Source organism: Ursus arctos, unplaced genomic scaffold (genome assembly GCF_023065955.2).
Source record: "Ursus arctos isolate Adak ecotype North America unplaced genomic scaffold, UrsArc2.0 scaffold_27, whole genome shotgun sequence".
Classification (NCBI taxonomy): Eukaryota; Metazoa; Chordata; class Mammalia; order Carnivora; family Ursidae; genus Ursus; species Ursus arctos.
In genome coordinates this window covers 35,001,838-35,025,332 of record NW_026622952.1, presented here as the reverse complement: position 1 = coordinate 35,025,332, position 23,495 = coordinate 35,001,838, and the positions used below count along the sequence as shown (strand labels likewise).

The 23,495-nt window shown below is 38.2% G+C and overlaps 1 protein-coding gene across 2 annotated transcripts in view; it reads right to left on the bottom strand.

The window, feature by feature from the left end:
* The window catches only part of TRAPPC11 (trafficking protein particle complex subunit 11), a 46,913-nt gene extending 23,519 nt beyond the window's left edge, over nucleotides 1-23,394 (bottom strand). The window contains exons 1-18 of one of the 2 annotated variants that reach the window (XM_026508566.4): nucleotides 23,190-23,394; nucleotides 20,540-20,764; nucleotides 18,098-18,267; nucleotides 17,153-17,223; nucleotides 16,164-16,278; nucleotides 12,281-12,380; nucleotides 11,850-11,923; nucleotides 10,201-10,297; nucleotides 8,437-8,570; nucleotides 7,636-7,783; nucleotides 5,694-5,787; nucleotides 4,867-4,946; nucleotides 4,679-4,757; nucleotides 4,542-4,596; nucleotides 4,053-4,198; nucleotides 3,548-3,609; nucleotides 3,302-3,434; nucleotides 2,368-2,498 (exon numbers count right to left, since the gene is read on the bottom strand). In XM_026508566.4, the coding sequence (XP_026364351.2) occupies nucleotides 2,368-2,498; nucleotides 3,302-3,434; nucleotides 3,548-3,609; nucleotides 4,053-4,198; nucleotides 4,542-4,596; nucleotides 4,679-4,757; nucleotides 4,867-4,946; nucleotides 5,694-5,787; nucleotides 7,636-7,783; nucleotides 8,437-8,570; nucleotides 10,201-10,297; nucleotides 11,850-11,923; nucleotides 12,281-12,380; nucleotides 16,164-16,278; nucleotides 17,153-17,223; nucleotides 18,098-18,267; nucleotides 20,540-20,743 (1,893 nt within the window). In that variant the 5' untranslated portion in view covers nucleotides 20,744-20,764; nucleotides 23,190-23,394. Of the gene's footprint in view, nucleotides 1-2,367; nucleotides 2,499-3,301; nucleotides 3,435-3,547; nucleotides 3,610-4,052; nucleotides 4,199-4,541; nucleotides 4,597-4,678; nucleotides 4,758-4,866; nucleotides 4,947-5,693; nucleotides 5,788-7,635; nucleotides 7,784-8,436; nucleotides 8,571-10,200; nucleotides 10,298-11,849; nucleotides 11,924-12,280; nucleotides 12,381-16,163; nucleotides 16,279-17,152; nucleotides 17,224-18,097; nucleotides 18,268-20,539; nucleotides 20,765-23,014 lie in introns of both variants that reach the window. The other variant, XM_044387591.3, reaches the window with a different exon arrangement.
* Between the last annotated feature and the right edge of the window lie 101 nt (nucleotides 23,395-23,495).

Genomic DNA, 23,495 nt, shown 5'->3' with positions numbered 1-23,495 from the left:
AACTAGTTTTTAATAATAGAAGTTGTTGTTTAAGAAAAGGGGGGAAGAAATGGGATAGTAGGATATAATGGGAAAAGTAAAATAAGGATCTATTTATCCTCTAATTCCAGATTTAGACTATTTCCAAAAAAATTTTCATGATTGAGGGAAAAAAATTATCTGTCCTAGGAGAGCTTACATTCTAATAAAGAACACAATTTAACAAATAATCATTCAGACAAAAGTGAAACCACAGCTGTGATAAGTACTACGGAGGCTTATGGCTCGGCAAATCGATCAGGTAGGCAGGGGAGGCGTCCCTGAGGAAGTGAGGCTTTTAAGGGCACAGAACATGAGAAGGAATTATAAGAGGAGGCAAGAGCAACCCAAGAAGTAACATCACATACAAAATCTCCTGTCGTACTGCCGAGTGATCTCACTTACACGTGGAATCTAGAACGCACACAAACAGTAAAACGGCGGATGCTGAGGGGTAGGGGGATGGGAGATGCTGATCCAAGGGCACAAACTTCCAGGGACGAGGCAAATAGGTTCTGGGGATCTAACGTGCAGCATGGTGACCGTACTTAGTCAAACCCTATTATATGCCTGAAAGTTGCTAAGAGAGTAGATCCTACATGTTCCCACCACAAAAGAAAAAGGTCATTATTTGAGGTGACTGATACTAAGGAATCTACCAGTTTACAAACATATGTACACGTTTCAAATCATCATGCGGTAGGCACGCTTTAACCATAAAATAAACAGTTACTGGCCGGTGGGGGGCTGTCCCTTATTCATGCTACCCCCCTTATCTTCTACAACAAATACTCAGCAACCCAGATTCCTTTTGTAAATGTCCCTGGTAGCCCTTTCTGTCCATTGCCACCAGGAACACCCTAATGCAAATCCTCACACGTCAGTAGCTGGATTCATAGAAAGAGGCTCCGTAAGATCATTGCTTTCTATTTCATCACTGGAAAGAAGTTTCTTAAATTCTACATTTCATGCTCTTGCTTTAAAACCCTCAAACTGATCAGAAGGAATCGCTGGGTAATGGTCTGAAGTTGAATAAAACAAAATGATTTTCAGGTGACCCCAGTTCATTGAACTGATCCTATTCCAGGGCAATTTTTCAGTTGTGAAGAGTCAAAAAAAAAAAAAAAAAAAAAAAAAAAATATATATATATATATATATATATATATATATATATATATTAAGATAGGTAAAGCTCTTTCTTTACCACCATCCAATAATAGAACATGAATAAATGAATGGATAAATAAATCTTTAAATACTTCTCTTACTAGCCAATCCCTGCTGAACTCTTCAAGCTCCTTCAAGCCACGCGGCCTCATGTCCCACTGGCCCGGCTCACAGCCCCTCTGGTCTTGGGAGGCCGGGGTCCCCACTGCCCCTAACCCAGAATGTATACTTCTGCTTCTGTTTGGCGTTTCCTCTTCCAAACATGTTCCTCCTTCTCACTGCTTTATAGTAGCTTCCTTTCATCTTATCCTTGAAACTTCATCCCTTTTCTTCGGCACGTCTACTGTAACTGTATTTCTAGCCCACACCACGTAACTTAGTCCTCACTACCTACGAGGGCAGTCTGTGAGTCAGTCCTGGTCCCTGCCCCCAAAATGTTTCCATTTTAACAGGGCTGATATATGCTAAATGCTTTGAGGTTCACCACGATGCTAAGAATACTTGCTGGTTAAATGCTTGCTGGTTAACGGCTCAATATACTTTCTGGGTGACCAGAAGATAATGATCTCTGAAGTGAGCTTGTAACTGAAATATTTGGAATGTAATCAAGTACTTGACAACATTCTAATATACTACAGAAATGTGCAAATGTATATAATCCTAGCTCCGCAGAAAGAAAAAGCTGCTTCTATGTGCATACGCAGAAAATGTCTAGACTGTTCAGGAAGTTAATAGTGATGACTCTGGGGAATGGAATTGAGGGGCACACACTTACTTTTCACTTTATATTCATCTTTTCAGTTCAATTTCTTTAACATCAAACATTTAACAGTTTAATAATAAAAAACTAATACCAGTGTTAGAATATAAAACAAATGATTTTGAAAATTAGATTATATTTGATAGATTTCATTTGAAATTCAAGTTACATATTACAAAAAATAAAGTTCCTTCATTTCCTAAGGATGGAAGAAAAAACGTAGGGAAAAGTGTAAAACTTGAAAGGCTAATACAGAAGTTGAGAACTATAAATCCACTTATTTTCAAATAGACTTTACCAAAGTCCATTTGTTACAATGCAACCATTAAGACCTAGAATTCGCTAAGTTCATTTCATCTAATTTAATGGAAGCTACAATAAGATACACACATGGTAAAAACGCAGTAAGAGGTACTGTTACCTGATTATTAAAGCTGACACAGAGCTTGGAAAACCGAATGGGATGTGGACAGTCAGCCCTCAGATAGATATCAAACCGCACAGGAACATCAACATGAAAACTCGGGGCGTGAAACTTGGCTTTGCATTGTACTAGAAATAAAACAAAGACAGTCACACGTTACAGGACCCTTGAGGCACACAGCCATGACACTTATTCTTCCGGAAGGAAACGTCCACCTTGGATAGTCTCACTGAATTCTGCCCTTGAAGCATTTCAATACACATAAATGCAGCTCATTTTTAAATAAACAAAACAAAGTTAAAGAAAGTATAACTTCAAAACCACCTTTAATTCTAAAAACATAGTTGCTCCTGAAATGTAACTAACATAGGAGTTTAAAGGGAAAAAATCATTGTTAGTTTTAACTTATTTCAAAATACCCTCCTGGGGCGCCTGGGTGGCTCAGTCCTTTCGCGTCTGCCTTCGGCTCAAGTCATGATCTCAGGGTCCTGGAATCGAGCCCCCATCAGGCTCCCGGCTCAACAGGAACCCTGCTTCTCACTCTCCCACTCCACCTGCGTGGGTTCCCTCTCTGTCTCTCTCTCTCTGTCAAATAAATAAATAAAATCTTTACAGAAAAAAAAAACTTAAAAAAAATATCCATCTAGGCATTACAGAATAAGCTTTTTAAAGGACTGTCTTTTCAAATGCATTTCAAATCACACCTAAACTACAAACGAACGAAGTAAATTTTAATACATAAGCTAAGTACTTAAATTTTTGAAAATCTTTATAAGTCAATGGGGAGAAAGAAAAAAAAATCACAATTTCATCTATAGGATGACATATTTTGAACATTCTTTGACTTTTATATTTACGGTTCCGCAACTGTTCATTTTGTAGCAATAAGGATGATTTCTCTGAAATAACACTGCAGGCGCGGGCTACCCACCGAACGGCACGAAGTCCTGCATCCCTATCGTGAAGACATTGCTGCCAGCCAGGGAGATGCGGTCCGACCACAGCTTCTGAGCCGTTTTCACAGCTAAGACATCACAGTCGGGTTCCGGATCAGGACTCTCATTCTGCACCAACACAAAGTACCATTCGCTCAGCTAGCGATAAAAATACACAGATACAGGTCTAGGTCTACATAGCCCCAGGACGCGCTTCTATTATAGAAAGAACTCCGACTTACCATCAGAACATTTATGAGGTTCTTTTCAATCCGAGATTTCTGGTCATCTTTCAGAGTTGAAGCTAACATGAAGGAAGTAGGAGAACAACTGTAACTGTAAGACGGGCAAGTAAGGCCACTACCCCCACAGAAGGTATTAAAATACTACAGAATAAATACCTCTTCTGAGACAGCTAAGCACAATTCCAGACAATGTACAACAACACAGCTTCCTACGTGAGCCCCAACGCTCTAGATTCTCACATTTGAACTCAATGGGAAAAACCATTTCATGACATATTTAAAAAAAAAAAAAAGGGAAGAAGAATTTTGTTTTTCTCAACTATCATGAGACCTCGACTATAGTAAGTTCCCTGAAAGTATGAGTCCCTTCACCTGGCAAACCAATCTACGCCGGGCGGAAGTACGGTCAAAGATTCGAGAACTATTCTTTCAGTTTTAAGAAGCTTAAAGACACTACAGAATTTTAAAGATTCAGAACTGTACTGAAAGAACACCAAGTTACCTCTTCCAAGGAGTTCTAGGGAGTAAGTAATGTAATCTTTTAATTGGGCCATGAGGTAGGAGCACTTCAGAGCTGTGGTCAATATGGATGTAAGCAGGGTCCACCATCCTTCACTCCGATAATCACACATCACGTAATCCAGCAACCTGACAGAAGGCAAGATGTCAGACACACTGAAACAGCTTCACTAGAAAGGCCCTGAAGACGTCTTGGAGGAAGTAACATGCTTGACTCATTTTATATACACGTCAGAAACTCTTACTGAAATAGTTTAATGGGTAATTTCACATTTAGCTAAACATGGTTTCCTAAGACTTTGAGAATGATTGTACTGGCAGACAGCACTTGAAAAAAAACATCACAGAAATGCAGTTTCATAGAAATAGCAATAAATATGGAAATAATAAATCCTTCAAAACACATTTCTATTCTCATTTTGCTGTAAGGTAATGAGATTACTTATAAAAATAAATGGGGGATAGGACTCACTTCAAAGCTTTGGTATAATCCTTTGCATAATAATACTCCTCTCCCATTTGAACCACTGGAAAGGCAAAAAGATTTTATGTACATAATTCTAAACTATTCAAAGTCACATGACACTATGGCATGTTATGGATACTTACTTAGATGACTTTTCATTCTTGGACATTTATACTTCTTAAATTGTGCAACAGCATTGCTTAGAAGAGTTATTATTATTTCCTGTTAGAAGAGAGAAAGTGTGAAACATTCCAATAAGAAATAATCTCATGTACTCTTCGAATACTGAGAAGAATCGTTTCTATTGGGAAAACCACCACCACAAACTTACAGAGTGAACAACACTTCTCTCCTTTAGCTGAATGGCAAGAATCCCCACCTTCTCTTTTTCAGGATCAGAAAGATCAAAGCCTGTGTAAGATAAGACGCAACCCATCTTAGATGGCTCATTTAACATAAATCCTTCACATGAACATTGGATGTGTACACTCCTTGAATCCTTTACTTAAATGTAATGTATTTCAGATTCTTAAACATTCTAGAATTTTAAAGAGTCTAAGAGACGGCTTTATTAGCACGGCAACTTCTCTGTGATCTCCGTTCTGAAGAGAACATTACTGAACTCAGCATTCTCTAGCCTAGTGGAACCAACCACCTGAAGGACAGTATCGACATCATTCTCAGTATAGAGTACTTTCTGGAGATTAAAGTAAATAATTTCTTAACAATTAAGGTTTGATGGCCACAGAAACTGCTCAACTTAAGTACGTCTCAAACCCAAAAAAGATGCAGAGACATTTCTAAGGTGATACAAGTTAATACTGTTTTAAAAGATCAACTATAATAAATCGTCAAAGTTAACTAGAATTAAAATATTAACTAGACCGAAGTGGCTTATTATTTGTGTCATTTAAGACAAGAGATGTCCAAATGTTTTAATCACACTCACGTTTAATTAGAAGCTATTCGAAGATGTAGTGATCTAAACAAAACATCCTAAAAACTAAAGAACTGAAAAATCTTTAAAAAGATGTTTAAAAAACACACATTTTTACCTCAACATATTTTGTGATAGCCTATGTAGCCAATGGAAAAACTGTGATAGCAATCTGTGCCTTCTGAGGTTAAGAGAAAAGGGAGGAGGGAAAAAATATTTACTTAGTATTCCTTGTCGCCATGATCTCTGTCCATAAAAGTCAAGAACGCCTGTTTGTGTTTCTAACGGATCAGGATTAGGATACGTTACAGAAGCCTGTAAAGTAAAACACAGCCCTAAGTTAGAGTTTATGAACCTATCACAAACCAACTTGCCTTCAATCTTTGATAGAAAAAAACATTTCACAAATACAAATATCAAACATATGTCCAGATACCAAAGTTGTGAATAGTTTCACATTAAATTTTCACAAAAATGAAAATAAATGTTCCATTTAATACCAACAGAGCCTCATAAAAATTAAATTGAATAAATGAACCTGATTCTGACAAACGATTTCATAGTAACTAACTCTGTAATATTTTTTTCATCTTTGCTATGATAAACCAGTAAAAATATATGACAATTATGTTCGATGTTTATCCCACATGTATAAGTGTTTTTTGTGCAAACGAAAATAGCATGGTAAGGAGTTTTAAAAAGAAGACACTATTTTCCTTCTTTATCACTTGTGTATTAAGTCCTGGTATTGGTTGGGGAGGGATATTTTTGGCACCAGAATTTACTAATTTACACTGATTTTCTTTCTTGTTACTTTTTCCCTCTGAACGCAAAATATAATGCAAGTACATTGTTGAGAAATACAGAGAACATCCAAAAGGAAGAGGATAAAAATTTAAATCACCTATAAACCTATTAAAACTGTTAACAGTGTATACATTAGTCTACCAGGTTTTGTATGCAAACATTTATTTGTTATCAACTGGAATAATTTTTCACCCGGCTTTTTCCATTTAAATATATTCTGTAAATGCACATCATTAAATATTCTTCTACACCATTACTTGTTATGGCTCCCTGCTGTTCCACATTTTAACAAATTCCCTATGTTGTCCATCTTGTTATAATTTTTTAATTACAATTAATAAATCTGCCCAAAGAACTTTATAAGTAAATCTCAGTACTTCTCTCTAAGGATCTCTTATCTGCCTGACACTTCCTGAAAATAGACTTCTCGGTCAAAAGATATGATTTTGAGGCTTCTCAAAATATTATTTGACAGAAATCTCATTTCACATTCCAACTAAGGATATTTGTTAACCCCGTTTCCTTATATCCTTATAAAATGTAGTTTTAATCACCTTTTAAAATACTGTGCTCAAATTTTAATATGCCTAATTTTTAAATATAAAACATGCGATGAAGTTATAAATCATATGCAAGTAACATGGTAGAAAACTGTAGTTACATCATGATTTAAGGGGGAAAAAATCCAACATTTTAAGTACTAATGTGCAAACTGTTTTTGGAACCATTTTTAAAGTAGCACTGTTGATAATATTCACCTATCTTTAGAAAAGATAACTGCAGATTTTAAAGGAAAATAAACTGACAGAACTATACAAACGTATAGATATACTTATACCCATACATACCACGTTCTCATTTTAAAGGTGCTTATGGGGAAACTGGTATCTAACTATAATCACCCACAAGGAAGGCAAAATGAAATGTCACGTTAAGAAAACTGCAATTAACATTATGCCTCGAACTGATTCTTAAGAATTTTCCACAGAGGAAAACCCCAGGAAGAGAAAGAAGTCCAAAATTTTCCTGTCTGGTAGGTCAAGTCCTTCAAACTCCTACGGCAGTGATCAATGGGAGTTACAGCATGGCTCAGACTAAACCGTGACTTTATTTTAAAGTAATTTGCCAATCAGAAGTCAGCTCTTCACAGAAAAACTTCTGCTTAATCCACACGTGGAAATGGAGTACTCAGGTTAAAACTGAAAATAATCGTAATTCCTGAAAATACAGACAATAAAAACTGATTCTATTCAAAGGCTTGGAAAAAAATTATGAACATCAATTAGTCTTATCTTCTTTCGAGAGAAGATTAATACATTTCCTAAGAGCCAGGTAATACCGGAGTTGGCAACTTACTTCATGGCTACAGAGGGTTTTTGCAAGCTGTTTCCGCTCCTGGGCATAGTATGCTGCCTGCTGGTAATAGAAACCAGGATTCTGAGTTTGAATAGCTGTCAACCCTAACTTAATAGCTTCATCAAATAAATCTCCAAAGGCCTGGAATCTTAAAGAAAAAATCAAGAAATAAAAAAAGGATGAAAAAGAAAAAGGAAAGAAAAAGCAGCTTGCTTCTAATAATTATTCATCCTGGAAACATAACCTCAGCAGACTGTGTTAAAATAATGCTACTGATGAACTATAAATTGTCGGGGTTTCTTGGTAAATACTAACACACACTAATTACAGGTTACAGAGAACTTCCGCATTTAAGTCGACTCTTCTATACTGGCAAATCGTTCTAAATATACCATCAATGTGTATGTCAACATAGCTCCCACCACTCAAATACAGCCATGCTTCTGGAAACGGTTTCATTTTAGAATTTTTTAACATCAGTCTCGAATAGCAAATTCCATGTCAGCAGGGATTTTGTTTAGTTCATGGCTATATTCTCTGCACCTAGGCACGTGGTGGAAACTCCATAAATATACGTTGAATAAAAAAGACGGTACCATGAATTAAGTGATTTCCATTAAGGAACTCTATGAATCAACATCTACCATTACTGGAAACATCTATGCTAGCTAGATCCCTAAGAGCCTACTTACTGACAAAAGGCTTAGCACAACTGAGAACCAAAGTCCATGCTAATTCTGTTCCTCCAAATCCCAAAAAAATTTAAAGAAAATAATCCTAAAAGTACAATTTAGAACATACTGTTTAGACATCCATGCAGCATGTTCAAAAGACAACTCCGCACTTCCGATTTTTTTCTTACACAAGTCAATGTGTTTTCGGAACTGAGCGATTGCATCCAATGGGGTGTTGTGCTGAAAACAGAGCCTACAGATCTGCAAAAGGTAAAATCAACCCCAAAATAAAGAAGAAAATAGAGTCAAAAGGCATATTCATTTAAAAATATGTAAAACGGGAGACTAACTTTAAAAAAGACTATGACATTTCCTCTCTTAAGTTCTTGGCAATAAAACGGATTTTCTCTATTAGAATGGCTATGCTAAAACCAGAGGTTATGTCCCCTCGATAAAGGAAATAAAATTATTCCATATTTATACTGAACCTACTGTATACCTCAGAAAAGCTTATTCAAAGTACAGAATAGAATACAAAAAAATTGTAACAAAGAACACAAAAATGGGTGAAAATAAAATACTACCTTCTCTATTACAGATTAACTTTCAGTTTTAGAATTGGCAGAAAGCTAAAGGTTTTCTATACCACCATTAGAGCATAGTGGCCTCCATATCAAACGAGGATTACAGAAATTCTTGAAAACTTTTTATCTGGATTGCTATCTCAAAACAGTAATAATCTATATCTACGTAAGGTAAAAGGAAAAACAGAAGAAATGACGCCTAAATTTATTCCATATGCTTATCATCGGTTTTATATTTTAGGTACGAGGAATATATGAAAAGTTAAGTCTCTCATTCATCCCTGTCCCTCAGCCATTCAATTTCCTGTTCCAGAGGCAACCAGCTCCCAGCATGTTCCATGATACGGTCTACGCACAGACAAGTGTATGCGCATTTACAGATCTACTATGCCTTTTAAACAAAGAGCGTCACACCAAATATGCTGTTTTGTACCTTACTTTTTTCACCTAATATTCCATATCAATAAGTGGAGCTGTCTCATTCTTAACAGTTGTAGAATATTCCACTGTCTGGAGTTATAAAGTATATTAACCAGTCACTTATTGCTGGGTAGTTTCCAATCTTCTCCTACTACGAGATGCAATATATATCCTTACGTATGTGATTTGCAAGTCTTGGCACATATATCAGATGAATTTCCCGAAATGGAATTGCTAAATCAAAGGGAACACCCACTCTAAATGTGTATAGTCATTGCAAAAATATTCTCTAAGGCGTTATATCAATTTACGTTTGCACCGTGAATTCTAGCGTCTATGTGCCCTCAGGCCACCATCCCAGTGCCAGCCATCTTTAAAAGATGAGTGTGGAAAAATTAAAAGCAAAACAAAAAGCCCCACCTGCCTTCTAGGGGCATCTATTTCTATCATGTACAATCCTCAAATGCTTAAATTTAGTAACAGGTATAGAAGTTTCCTCTCAGGTGATCAGCTACACCTTTTGCATGGCGGTGCCGTTAAACCAAGGAAGGCCCGCGTAGTTCTGATTTGTTGCATCTTATACAATTCAGTGATACAAGTAGCTTCCTTCTCACTCTCTCCCGCTCCCACTTAAAAACAGAAGACCCTCCTAAGGGAGTTTTACAAAAGTAAAACTGCTCTACGAGAGAACTCTGAGACCCACGAACTCAAAACGAGGCACTACGATTAGGCTGCTAAGAACCAGGATGCTATTTGAAATAAGATATAAAAGAGAACATAAATAATCAAATACTTTTCAGAGCAAGTAACTAACTAGGCTTTCAAATTTCAAAAAGATAATCTAATATTTAAAGACGAATTTCTGATATTTGAAGTAGAACCATTACCTTGTAGTTTATAAATCCTGCCATAGTCTTTATTTCCAGAATATTAGTTTCATGGGCTCGCAATTCATGTACAAGATTATAGGCGGTCCTATAATTCCTAATAGTAACATACGGAACATGGTTAATTATTAATTTTAAGAGAAGATTCCCAAGAACAAATTCTCAGAAATAAGAGACAATATTTACTCAATATTTCTTAGCACTCAACAGCTCAGGAATAACTTATACATATCGATCTGTGATTTCCTGAAAAAATGATCTACTGATTAATAATATGTGGGAGGAATCAATGACTTTTCACTAAGAACAGAACCACTGCATGTCCATTGTTCTGTTGCTACCATCTATCGATAACAGACAGAAAATAAGCTGAAAATGGAAGGGGACAATCGTCCAGAATTACATTAAAAAGTTAGCATTGTGTTTTAAAAAAAAAAGTAAGCTTTTTTTTAAAAAGCACCATTACGAGCTTCTCCAACAAGAGAAGTTGTATTAGCAAAGAAGGTGCTATCAAGACAGAGCACAGGTCAACGGCTTTTAAGCCCCAGTATCTCTACAGGTTCAGAGGACACTGCTGATCTCTGGCACGGGCTGGGAAAGGGGGAGTGGGGTGGGAAAGGAGAGTCTGCTAGAAGGAGGCCTACCCTGAGGAGGGAAGGCAATGAGGACATCTCAGTCTCCTCCAAAGACAACTCTTTGCTCCTAACTTCCTGGGGTAAAATTTTTCTTTCCAGAATTGCTTTTGAGCAGAACTAGAAGTAAACGTTTTTAACTAAGACCACGGGTAAGGAATGAACTACGTTAAAGCCACTTACAATCACATGGAGTCGCTGAGATTTAGAGAACACAATCTGGCGTTCACCACCTCCATAATAACAAAAAAGGAAGATGTTTCTGAAATAGTCCTCTGAATAATAGATTTATTTTTATTTTTTTCTCTTACTTTTCTGCCCTACGAGCTCAGCTTCTCTTCATTTTTAGGCTAGATAGCTGTTTTTTATCCCTACGTTACACTGCCACTGTCAATCTTCAAAAAATTGAGTGAAAGCTGGAAAAAAATGTTTTATTAAATTGTGCTCAGTAAAAGCAAAGGAATAAAATGCGTGACCACTGCGAACACATACACAACTACTCTCCAAAGCTTCTAAGCAGAGCCTTTGTATTAAAAATGAGGTTGAGGGGTATTATAAACTTAAAAAAATTTTTTAATTAAAAAAAAAATCACGGTTGAATTAAACAATGCACCATGCATATTAAGAAATTCACAGCATTAGATAAGATAATGTTTAATATATATTTACCTGTGGAAATGAGTCAACACAAAAATTTTACTGAATATACAAATAAGTAGTCAACAGGATGGGAAGAATTTTAATATGTTTCTTTTGATCATGAAATTTAATTAAATTAGACCAGAAAACTTTATGATACTATGAAATTTACTTCTGATAGTAAAATGAAAAAAATTTCTGAATCTCAAAATATTATATTCATCTCTAAACCAATTAAATATTGCATACATACCTGAATCTAACCAATATAAGCATTTTAAATTAATTAAAATTTGGTTGAGATTCAGAAGTTGCCATTAATGTTTTTGTTAACATAAAGGTAAGAAAAATTTAGTTTGACAACTGTTAAAAACTTACTTCAGAGCATTTTGTGTATCTTGTTTCAATTCACTGAAGAAAGCTATTTTGAACTGATGTCTAACAAATAAAAGCTGAAAAAAATAGAAAAAAGATATTATTACATACATTCTCTTAAAATGTAAAAATTACGATAACATTAAGAAGAGACACCAAAGTACGAAGGAAAATACTCAAAATAAAAGATCAAGAATTATTCCAACAAACAAGCATAGTTAAGGAAGCTATAAAAATCTGTAAGAACTTTAAGGGCAAAAAGGAGAGAGACAAACTAGTTTTTAAAAGCTCAGACAAAAACTTTTAAAGCATAGAAACCAATTAAAAACATCAAAGCATTACAGATATTTAATAATCTCTTCGAAAATAATCAATGATAACCATCTGCTCTTAGAATGCTTCCATTATTCCCTTCTTCAGGAATAATAATGTACCTGGTGTGTTGTTTTATTCAAAAATTCTTTATGAGATTTCACTCTTCTGATCTCCGTGTAGTAGTAAGTCTGTGCATGTTCATAAAAGGCATTTTCTAATCTGTTCAAAAAAAATTAACATTCAAACACTAAAGTTATTTTAAACTAAACTGTTCTCAAGAACCATATTTTTAAGACCTGAAAGCAAAATCCTGACAGAGATGATGTCTAGTTTACTTCATGGTAAAGATAAAAAGTGAAGCAAAATATACTGAATTTCTAAATAAAAAATGTAAAGCTAAGACCCCCCAAAAGCCATTCTGAATTACTTACAGTCGAAGAAATACCTGATAAAAATAACTTTTTTGTAATTTGTAGAAATTAGGTAATCTCTAAGATTACTTCCACCTCTTTCATTTTATAAGAAGTGTGAAAGAAAAAGATTTCCAATATTCACTTAATTTGACTATTTTTTTGTGCTTTAAATATTTAAGGTTAGAGGATAAGAAAACTAATAGAAGAAGCACCAAAAATGAAAACTGGCAAATGAGAGGCACCTGGGGGGCTCAGATGCTTAAGCATCTGCCTTTGGCTCAGGTCATGATGATCCCGGGGTCCTGGGATCAAGTCCTGCGCAGGGAGCCTGCTTCTTCCTCTGCCCCTCCCCCTGCTTGTGTTCCCTGCTTGTCAAGGAAATAAATGAAGTCTTAAAAAAAAGAAAAAAATACTGGCACGTGAGGGGAAAGTAACATTTATAGGATTCAAATCCTGCTTCACTCCCTAACTTGGAGATAACAAAGGAACAAAGAAAATTTGACTACAGATAGACAACTCAAAGTTTCTTTTGTGAAAGTAAGTACGTATTACAAGTATCTGCCTAGGGCATGAAAGAAAGCTAAATTCATAGTCAGAAAGCTGGACTTCAAGGTTTTTCCTCCTCAGAATAAAACAGAATTTTGAAGCTGTATTCAAAGAGTTTAGACACATCTAAGGAAAATACGCTAAGAAAAAAATGGATAAGCCAAAACTTTAAATATTCGATATACTTCCTAAGGTAAGATTTTCTTTTTTTTTTTTTTTTTTTTAAGGTTCTATTCATTTATTTGAGAGAGAGAGTGACAGTGAGAGACAACATGAGCAGGGAGAGGGAGAGAGAAAATCAGGCTCCCTGCTGAGCAGGGAGCCCAACACAGGACTCGATCCCAGGACCCCGAGATCATGTAATCTTCAATGAGCTGATGGCAGACGCTTAACCAGCTGAGCCACCCAGGTGCCCCTAGATTTTCTATTTTTAAAACTACAGTGTTTAAAATGTTAAAACATGAAAAAAATTAAAATTAAGTTCTACCTTTGAACCATACACTGTTTGAAAGAATATATTAACCTAAGCTAAACTGTAAAGTTTTATAAATGGGTAACCTTTGTTCTGAAAGGCAAAATATGATACCAAAAAAAAAAAAGTCTGCTGGTTAGAATGACACTGATACTCTATTGTCCTGAGAAGAAAGGTCTGGGGATTTGGAACACAGATTTTTATAGAAGAAAAATGCTTAACTCATCACAAGTTTGACAATTCTTTTAAGTATTTTGACTCAAAATGATCAGTGAACCCCTAAAGCACAAAAGATTCTCAGAATCACTCAACACATCACACAGAAGTTTTATACACATGCTATTGCTTTGACACATTAAAAAAAAAATTAATCAAATTGCTGACATCTTGTAGCCTGTAAACTAAATACATCAAAATGTTCTGAAACCACATGAATGAGTGAGGGTGCCACCGGTAACTCTGTTAATTCCCTCCCAGATCAGACACTGCACATGAAGACTTACTGATATCCAGCTGTACCCTCTCTCTTAAGATAAAATGCAAATATGAAGAAAGGGTCTCATACTGTCTTCCCTCATCTGCGGACTGTCTCACCCCTGGTGCTCACATCCAGAGTCTGGAGATCCTGGGTCCAGAGCACTTGCTTTTTACATCAGTCATTTTGACACTGCACTCCTTGTTTAAAGGAGTAATCCCCCCGGCATAATCCCCGGGAAGGGGGTGGTAAAGGGCGGAAGCCACAATTTCTGCTTCTCTTGTGTCCATGATATACTAAATTTGAAAGCTGGAGAGGACGTTAAGGCAGGGTTTCTCAGCCTCAGCCCCACTGGTGTTTCTTTGTTGTGTGGGGCTTTCCTGTGCCCGGAAGGATGGAGAGCAGCATCCCTGAACTCTCCCCACCAGATGCCAGTATTAGGAAGGAAGTCTCAGCAGCGGCCATGATAAATGTCTCCGGGCATTACTCAATGCTCCCTGGAGGCCAAAATCACCACAGTTAAGAATCACTGGATTAAGGGACAGGATGGAGGACAATGGCTTTTTAAAGAAGGCTGCATGTGAACTCAGCCTTAAAAGTTGAGTAAGAGAGCCTAAGAAGGGGAGCTGGAAGGCAGCAGCTAGCATGAAAGCACACTGACAGGAAACAACACCGTGAACGGGGAAATTGTGCAGTGAGTGGAAAGCCCAGGGAGAATTATCAAAGGCCTGGAGAGGTGGTCACAGGCCGGCGGGGGCGCTAGGCTGGGCCTCCATGGAGGAAAAGCAGCTCGGATGTGCTAACAGTTATCTAGCTAGTGCCCCTCCTCTCTGGGTTCCCCAGGAGTCAACACTCACTGCTAAAAGACAAAACTCATTATCTTCTCCTACATTCTGGGCAAGCAGCTCAACTTTACCCTCAGCACTGCCGAGCTGACTGAGTACCCAGGCTACCACTTATTGCTTCCAGTGTGGAGACTGCATTTGCTGACAGCACTGAAGTCTTCTTGCAGTTCATCCTTTCATCTGTTGCCTTTTCAAGCTCTCTCCTTCTGAATTTATACTTCTCTTTCCTAGAAGCCATGTCACTGATACACCGAGAATCACATTACTTCCTACAGGACATCGTTTCCAGAAGTTTACTCCTGAGGGAGCAAACTTGAGGGGCATGTATGCAGTTAAAGGAAAAACAGTTAAAATCAAGGAAAAGACTCAAATATAAATGCATCCTGGTCAAAAATTTACTATTATAAAACTTCTTGGGGCACCTGGGTGGCTCAGTTAGTTGAGTATCCGACTCTTGATTTTGGCTCAGATCATGATCTCAGGGTCCTGGGATCGAGCCCCGCATAGGGCTCCACAGTCAACATAGAGTCTGCTTGTCCCTCTCCCTCTGCTTCTCCCCCTGCTCTCACTCTCTTTCTCACAAATGAATAAATAAATAAATCTTAAAAAAAAAAAACTAACAACAAACTTCTCTGCAACACTAAATGCTAGAAAACAAAGGACCATGGTCACATATTTTGTAAGATATGGTTGTGTCCTAAGTCAGATGCCTTTCATACACAAGGGCTTTATACAGATATTTAAGATACAGTCGGCTTCAGACCCTTCTTAAAAATTATTTAAATATATACATCAACACATGGAAAATGAAGCAATGGAGGCCAGAAATGAAGACACTATCATATGAAAGGACAAATAGGTCATGAAAGGACATACGGTGCTTATTGAAAAATACAACGGAAAAACATGTAAATATTTTTTTAAAAAATGGAAGTTGATCTAGACGTATATATAGTGCCAATGAGGTAATGCTAGGTGGCAGTTCAGCGTGTGTTGTATGATTACTTCCAGTTTTACAGCAAAACACGTGTTTGGAGACAGACTTAAGAAGTTGTTGATAGTGGTTCCAATAAGGGACTGGAAAAGGTTAAGAAGCTGACAAACGGGCCTTGCGTTTTCACCTCAGAGCCTCTGCACCCTTTGAACTTTTTCCCATGAACATGTATTTTTTTTAATTAAATGAGTCTAAGCAACCGATTTTTCAATGCCTCTGAATAATCTAAAGAAAAGATGTTTAAGATCTTTATTTACCTTATAATATAACCCACCAGGTGGTCAGTGTGGGGCAGTACAAACAAAGATTTTCCTGAGAGTTCACACGCGTTACACAAAGCTGCGGCCCTTTCTGATGCAGTGACATCTTCTCCTGTTGACAAATCCCATAAAGATGAAGAAAGAAAGAAAATGATTCATGTATTTTTCTAAACACACGGTTCCCTAAGTCTAAACTATATAATTAGGAAGAAAAACGCAAACCCTCTTTCACCATGCCAGAAGGCCTCCGGGATGCTTGAGAGATCTTGGGCCGGCGGGGGGGGGGGGGGGGGGGGGAGTGTTCCTCAGAAGTCACACAGTACGTATCTGTCAGGAAAACCCTGTGGAATTTTCTACTGAGCCAAGATAGACGGGCCAAGTAATGCCAACACAGATACGCCACATAACTGTTTCAAAAACTGTAACTAAAAATGGAAGCAATAATCCATCAAAGTGGTTTCTGAAACTCGGATCCCACAAGTTTCCAAAGAGAAACAGAAAACATTTTGGCCTCTCAAAGTCTTAGAATGTAGAAGAAATAAGCATTTGAGGCTAAGACATTTTCTTATAAGAAATAAGAAATCCTATAGCAAATTTTTTCGTTGTCCTATTGCAAATTAAGAAAAAAAAATCACAGAAAGAATATAATTTCAAACTGACCTCTGATAAGTAAATAACATTCTTTTTTAAAAAATCAAGTGAATAACTGTTTCGTCAATTGATGTATGCCTACACAGTGAGGTAAGTGGAACTGGGGGAGAAGAATATTTTAATATTTAATATGAATTTTTATTTAATATTTTAATTTTAGCATTTTATTTTTTATACGGTAGGCATTCATTCATGATTAGTACTTTTTAAAGTGAACACACCATCTCTCTTAGAACTGAATGCACAGAAGATTTTAACAGCAAAAACTATACCTCCTGATAATAAGAATGGGAAGCATAAAGCAACTGACTTATTATTCATTAACGTTGTGATACCTGGGGGCAAAGGGGTTTTCTTCTGAATCAGAACCACTGCAACTTTTGTGTTTCTCCCTTGTAAACTTTGCCTGCAATGGAAAAATAATAAAATTAATTAAATAGAACTAAATTGTTTTGACTTTTAAAAAACGTATTCAAGACTTTACATAGGGGCGCCTGAGTGGCTGAGTTAGTTAAGCGGCTGCCTTCGGCTCAAGTCATGACATCGGGGTTTTGGGATCCAGCCCACATCGGGCTCCCTGCTCAGTGGGGAATCAGCTTCTCCCTCTGCCTCTGCCCCTCCTCCACCCCAGCTCATGCTCCCTAATAGATGAATAAAATCTTTAAAAGAAAAAAAAAAGACTTTACATAAAGTACAAGCTTGATGATTCAATGGAAAAAAGATAAATTTCAACTAAAAACCCCCAAGATTAGAGGAAATCTTTTCCTGCATACAAAGAAACTTCTAGGCTACAATGATTTCAGTTTTAAAAGTATACTCTCACATCAAGCTTTGAATCCTGACAAAAATCTGCTTTAAAAGCCAAGTTGAATAGATACTTTCATGTAGAAGTTATAATGCGACTTATTTCTTGAGGATGATACGTTACAGACTCGTCATCCAAAACAATCATTTTGAAGCAGGAATGGTGATAAAACAAGTATCCCACATGAGACCAAATAGCAAATTACTGTACTTTCCCCCAAATATTATAAATGCAAGAAAAAAAGCATTTGGAAATTCACACTAATGTGTCCTCTACATTTCTTCACACACCTTAGCATTACAGAAGTTAAGCATTCATGTTAAGCTACCCGTCAGGAACCGAACAAGTGTCCGTGGAGAGGAGGGGGACAATCCCCAAATGAGCGCTGCGGTCTCGGCAGCACTCGGTTGCCTTGAATAAATGCTGGGAATTGGACAACCTGCGTGGCCCATCCGATACATGGAGAAGACCGTACCTGACGATTTCCACTCTGGTAGCACACTCGGACTGCTTTTCTTTCCACTGCGGCTCATCCCAGTCCAGTTCATAGAACACAACCACCAGGGCCGGCACCAGATTCAGATGTTTATTCATCCAGCCAGTCTTTAAGATCCCCTTAGGAATGTACCATTCATAGGAAGTTCTCTGCAAACATGGGCAAAAGCGGAAGACCCTTATTTGATAACAACAGAAGCCACCTGTTACTGAGTGGGACGCGCCCCCTGTGCATTCATCCCATTCCACATACACACGAGGCATTTCTAAGATGAGGAGATTCAGGCCTACAGAGATCACATAAGAGCTAACAAGTGTTGGGGGTAGAATCGCAACCCTGGGTCTACTACAGTTTCCACTGAAGGAATAACCAGGGGCGCCTGGGGGGTTCAGCTGGTTAAACCTCTTCTCACGTCATGATCCCGGGGACCTGGGATCAAGTGCCTTGTCGGGCTCCCTGCTCAGTGGGGAGTCTGCTTCTCCCCCTCCCCCTGCTTGTGCTCTCCCTGTCTTTCTCTCAAATGAATAAAATCTTTCAAAAAAAAAAAAGAAGAAGAAGAAGAAGAAGAAGAAGAAGAAGAAAGAACGAAAGAAAGAATAAGCAAAGCCAAAGCACTTCTCATCATGTCAAGGCTCTCCTGAAGTCCTTGGCCCTTTTCCAGGTAACTTCTATTCCTCACCATTCCAGTTTCCATTCTTGTCAAAGCAGCTCAAATAAAATATGATGTCAAACCCAAAATGGCTTCATCTGTTTCAAAGACACGTGCCAGGCTGGCATTTTACCTTACTTGTGGGTGGAGGGGAAAATGAAGGGCAACTCTTAAATACAGAAGTGTAACAGCAGTCCCTCGGGGGTCAGCAGTAAGCGCCACATCGTGGGAGAGAGGTGTTGGTGTGATTATTAGTCCTGAAGAAACTAGCTGAAACCTCAAACTGCTTCCAAAGCACCTGTCCCGACTCAGATTACTCCCAAAAGCCTCTTCAAGTGAGGAAAGACAATAAGGACAGTAAAAGAACCCAGCACAAAACACTTAGGGCCTCAGGAAAGAACAAGGAATGGGCACATGAAAAGCTCCCGCGCTGGAGAATGGATCCAGGACAAAAGGGGGAGGGCTGTGCTGGACACTGGCCCTCCTGGACACGAATTCCACACTAAGAACAAACACGTAAGGGCTGGGGTGCTGTCCCTTGCACAATGCCAGAGAGCACTCGCAACCTTGACAGCTGGGGGTCTGAAACCATGTTTCTACTGGTCTGCCACACATAAGCAGAAGAATCAGCTGGCCACCAAATCCACAAGTCCTACCCTTGCAGATCCAGCTAAGGAAGCCTTGAATTTACATTTTTCATAAACATCACCAGTGATGATGATATCCTTGCTCCAAAGACCAGTCTGTCAAAAACATTGCTCCCGAGCAAAAAATTAAAATTAAAAAAAAAGAGCTCATGGTTTATTTTGATCAATGTGTCCTGTTAACCGAATTTTAGACAAACTCATAAAATTACGATAAACAGCAAATCAATATACATGATTTTCTTTAAAAAGCAAATGAGCATTGTAAACACTTTTTATGGATTAGCTGCTGTTATTAATATTAAAATCATTCTCTTATTTTTCTAGGTAAATCAGAGTCTCTATTATGATGTTCAACCTAAGTCAGTTTTGAACTTAGTACCTTTCCTCACTCCACACTAAATAAACTGGTTCAGTTTATGTAGAACTCCCCAGGGACAGAGAGCTTGTCTTATTTAAATTTCTATCACCAGCCTATTGCATAGTTCCTAGTACCTAACACAAAGCTCAAAAGATGGGTGTGACATTGAACCAAACGGCAAAGACCATGGATTCTATAATGATACTGGTACTGATAAATGGGGAATGGGAGACTTTCCCTTTAGAGAGGGCTTTACGGAGAGTAGGAAGTGTTTTAAGCAAATGAAAAAAAAAAAGAAAACCCAGGATAGAAAGCTTAATAATTATAGAGGCGCCTGGGTAGCGTAGTCGTTAAGCGTCTGCCTTCAGCTCAGGGCGTGATCCCGGCGTTCTGGGATGGAGCCCGGCATCAGGCTCCTCTGCTGGGAGCCTGCTTCTTCCTCTCCCACTCCCCCTGCTTGTGTTCCCTCTCTCGCTGGCTCTCTGTCAAATAAATAAATAGGGTCTTTAAAAAAAAAAAAAAAAAGAAAGCTTAATAATTATAAAGTAATTATTCCTCTGGGGTTAAAAAAAATAGCTATCATTACACATACCTATAGTGTATTACATACATGAAAAAGCCTTGGGTTTTCTCAATGCATCACTATAAGCACGGCTTTGATAAACCCAAGGGTTTTCCAGCACAGACATTAGGAAGAAAAAAGGTATACATGGGTACAGAGGAAGAGAGGGAGAGAATGAAAAGACCCCATACAATCATGTCATTACCTTAGGTCTACATTTGGGATACTCATGGTCACCTGGGAGCACCTTAAAAGAAATTGGTACCCGATCAGCCCTCCGATTGGCACAGAAAGCATCCCAGACAGCTCGATGAACAGCATTATAAACTACATCCAGGCCCGTGAGGGTAACAAAAGCCATAGGCCGACAACATAATTCCACAGGGAAGTCCCACTGTGTAGGGCTCATGTTCAAGGTGTCAGGAAAAATCTGAAATACAAACGTGAATACATTCAAAATATTTTAATAGCCCATATCCATATCTCATCTATGAGACTCCACCATTTATAAAACATTATAAAAAGGCAAAAGACTGAGTCTTTTCGAGTATCTGCAAACTGTTGAGCAAATACAAAATAGAGGAACAGAGGGAAAGCCTCAATTCCTGAATAACAACTGGTATTATATATTTTTAAAAATCTTTCCTATTCCAAAGGTTGTAGTCAACTTAAAGACAAATCAGTATTTTCAGTAACATCTCACAATGCACACAGAACTTTGGGATGAACAGACCAAGAAAGCAGGAAGGTGATCAATTTCTGATATAAAATAAAATAACTTCTGACTTACATATAATAAATACAACTATCTCTAATTTCTCTGTAATTGCTAACATCTAATTTCTGAATTCCTCGGAAATTATTAAAATAATACGCTAGTTATCTAAATAAATATGTTTTCTCACTTCTCCATGATTAACGTAAAGTGTACTATCTAAAGGAAAATCTAGAAAAGAAAAACTAACAATGAATGAAAACTCTCTAAGAGGGACACCTTTCTACTGTGGCCTTCAGCTGAGAATCAGTCTATAATAAATCGTACCACACACTAACCGTAGAAAAAGCAACTATATAAAAATGTGTTCATTCCAAAGAAAATTGCCATTATATAAACACCATTTCTCATTTCCAAAATCATGTATCGAGTTTCTTTTCAAAGGTGAGCTTCACCAGTATGTCATACAGAACTCAAATACAATTTTTGTAAAAAGTGAAAAGCACTGTGCCGCTATTTGATAACCAAATATTTTTAACTGAAAAATTACTTTTAAAAAGATCATTAAGCCTCTCACATTTAAGTACTGAATGAATAATGGGTATGAAATAAATGATTTGGAAAGCTTACCAGAAATTATAAATGTCTACAAGACATAAAAGTTTTAGAATTATTTAAGCAGACATTTTCCAGACAGGTTTAAGCTATCAGGGCAAAGGATCACAATTCCAGAGAAAGAAAAACTCTAGTTCTAGGGAATTTGGGGGTGAAAATTAAAAAAAGATGGTCAAAACACATTATATGGGGGCCTTTGCTAATTACCAAGCATCTAGATTAGAGCCCTAAAGGTCCATTTCCTCATTTAAAAACCTCAAAGGCTCAAGAAAATTAGCCGTGGTCTTTTAATATGGAGTGGAAATAAGGGGACCAAGAAATGACTTCTAAAGCTCTAAATCACAGTGCTCTCCAAAAGAAATATAATATGAGCCACATAAATAATTTTAAATTTTCTAGTCCTATTACAAAATAAAAAGAAACAGGTGGGATTAATTTTAATAATATTCTATTTAACCAGTATGTCCAAAATATTAATACAACATTAATGTAAGTTACTAATGAGATATTTCACTTTTCTGCACCAAGGCTTCATTATTTGATGTGTATTGTACACTCACTGCACATCTCAATTCAGGCTAGCCATTTCACAGGCTCAGTAGCCACATATGGCCACTGGGTATCCTAATGAACAGCCCAGCTTAAATTATTGTAATTCTGTCCGAAAAAACTACTGTATGAAAACCGTATCAGAAATTCTTGCCCCATGCTATTTAAAAGCTTCTGGCACTTGAGACGGTGCTGCTTATTCTACAGCAAAAGTATGGGAATGGGAAGAACACCGGCAAAGGACAGGTGCTGAGGTTGTGTGAATCTTAATGACATTCGTAGAAATTTCCAGATCTCCTAGAAGAAGCCAATGAAGCAACTAACAAACCGTGACATGGACGGAGGTGCAAAAATCGTAAGTGAACACGCTGGATGGGAGATCATGTAATGCAAGGGGAAGTAATCTGGAAGATGGCGTGGAAAATAATAAGGAAGGTTTTTGAAAAGGATGACATACTGCAAAGAAAGGCGACCTAATCAAAGTGGCAGGTAAAAAAAGGAATGTGGTCACTATGTTTTAATTAATGGAGGTTCAGGGTGTAGTACACAAAGCTAGTAAGGGCTACAAGGCAATTCTAAAAGGAATGACAATTTGGGGCCGGGATGGAGCGGGAAGAGGGTGCGGGTGGGGTGCAGAGGGCGCGGAGCAGATGTTGAGAACGAGAAGCAACCACCTTACTTAGAAAGATACCATCCCCAGGGGTTCAGCATTCCGCCCTGGGAAATCCAACGAGGAAAGGGAGCAATAACGCTGCAGCCCTCAAGGCAGACGCTATCTTCCCCCTCCCCTCCCCTTTTCACCTGAAGGCCCTAGAAACAGGTGCGTCTTTTCTATAGGGGCTGGAAGAGAAATGCCAGGACTGCACCCGCAGACGCCGTAAGAAAACGCAGGCGCCCCCACACCAGCATTGTTCAGAGCTAGCTCTCTCCCTCGGCGGTCTCGCCTGGCCCCGCGGGTCTCCGGGGCCGGACTCACCCAGGCCGCACGCCCCGGGCCCGCTGCAGCTGTGGCAGGTCGCCGCAAGCCGGGGGAGAACGAAGGGAAGCCCGCAGGGTGTCACAGAACGCCGGGGCCTGTGCCTACCGCCACCGCCCCAGAGCCGGTCCCCGCAAGCGAGACTTCCCGGTCCCCGCCTGCGCAGGCACAGGAAGCACTTTCTGCACCTGAGTGACAGCGCTCTACACCAACCGCTGTCCCGAAACTTCACGCTGCTCCACAAAACGTAGGAAGACGCTCCATTTCCTACGGGAGTAGGAAATAGGGGGTGGGGAGACAAGGAAC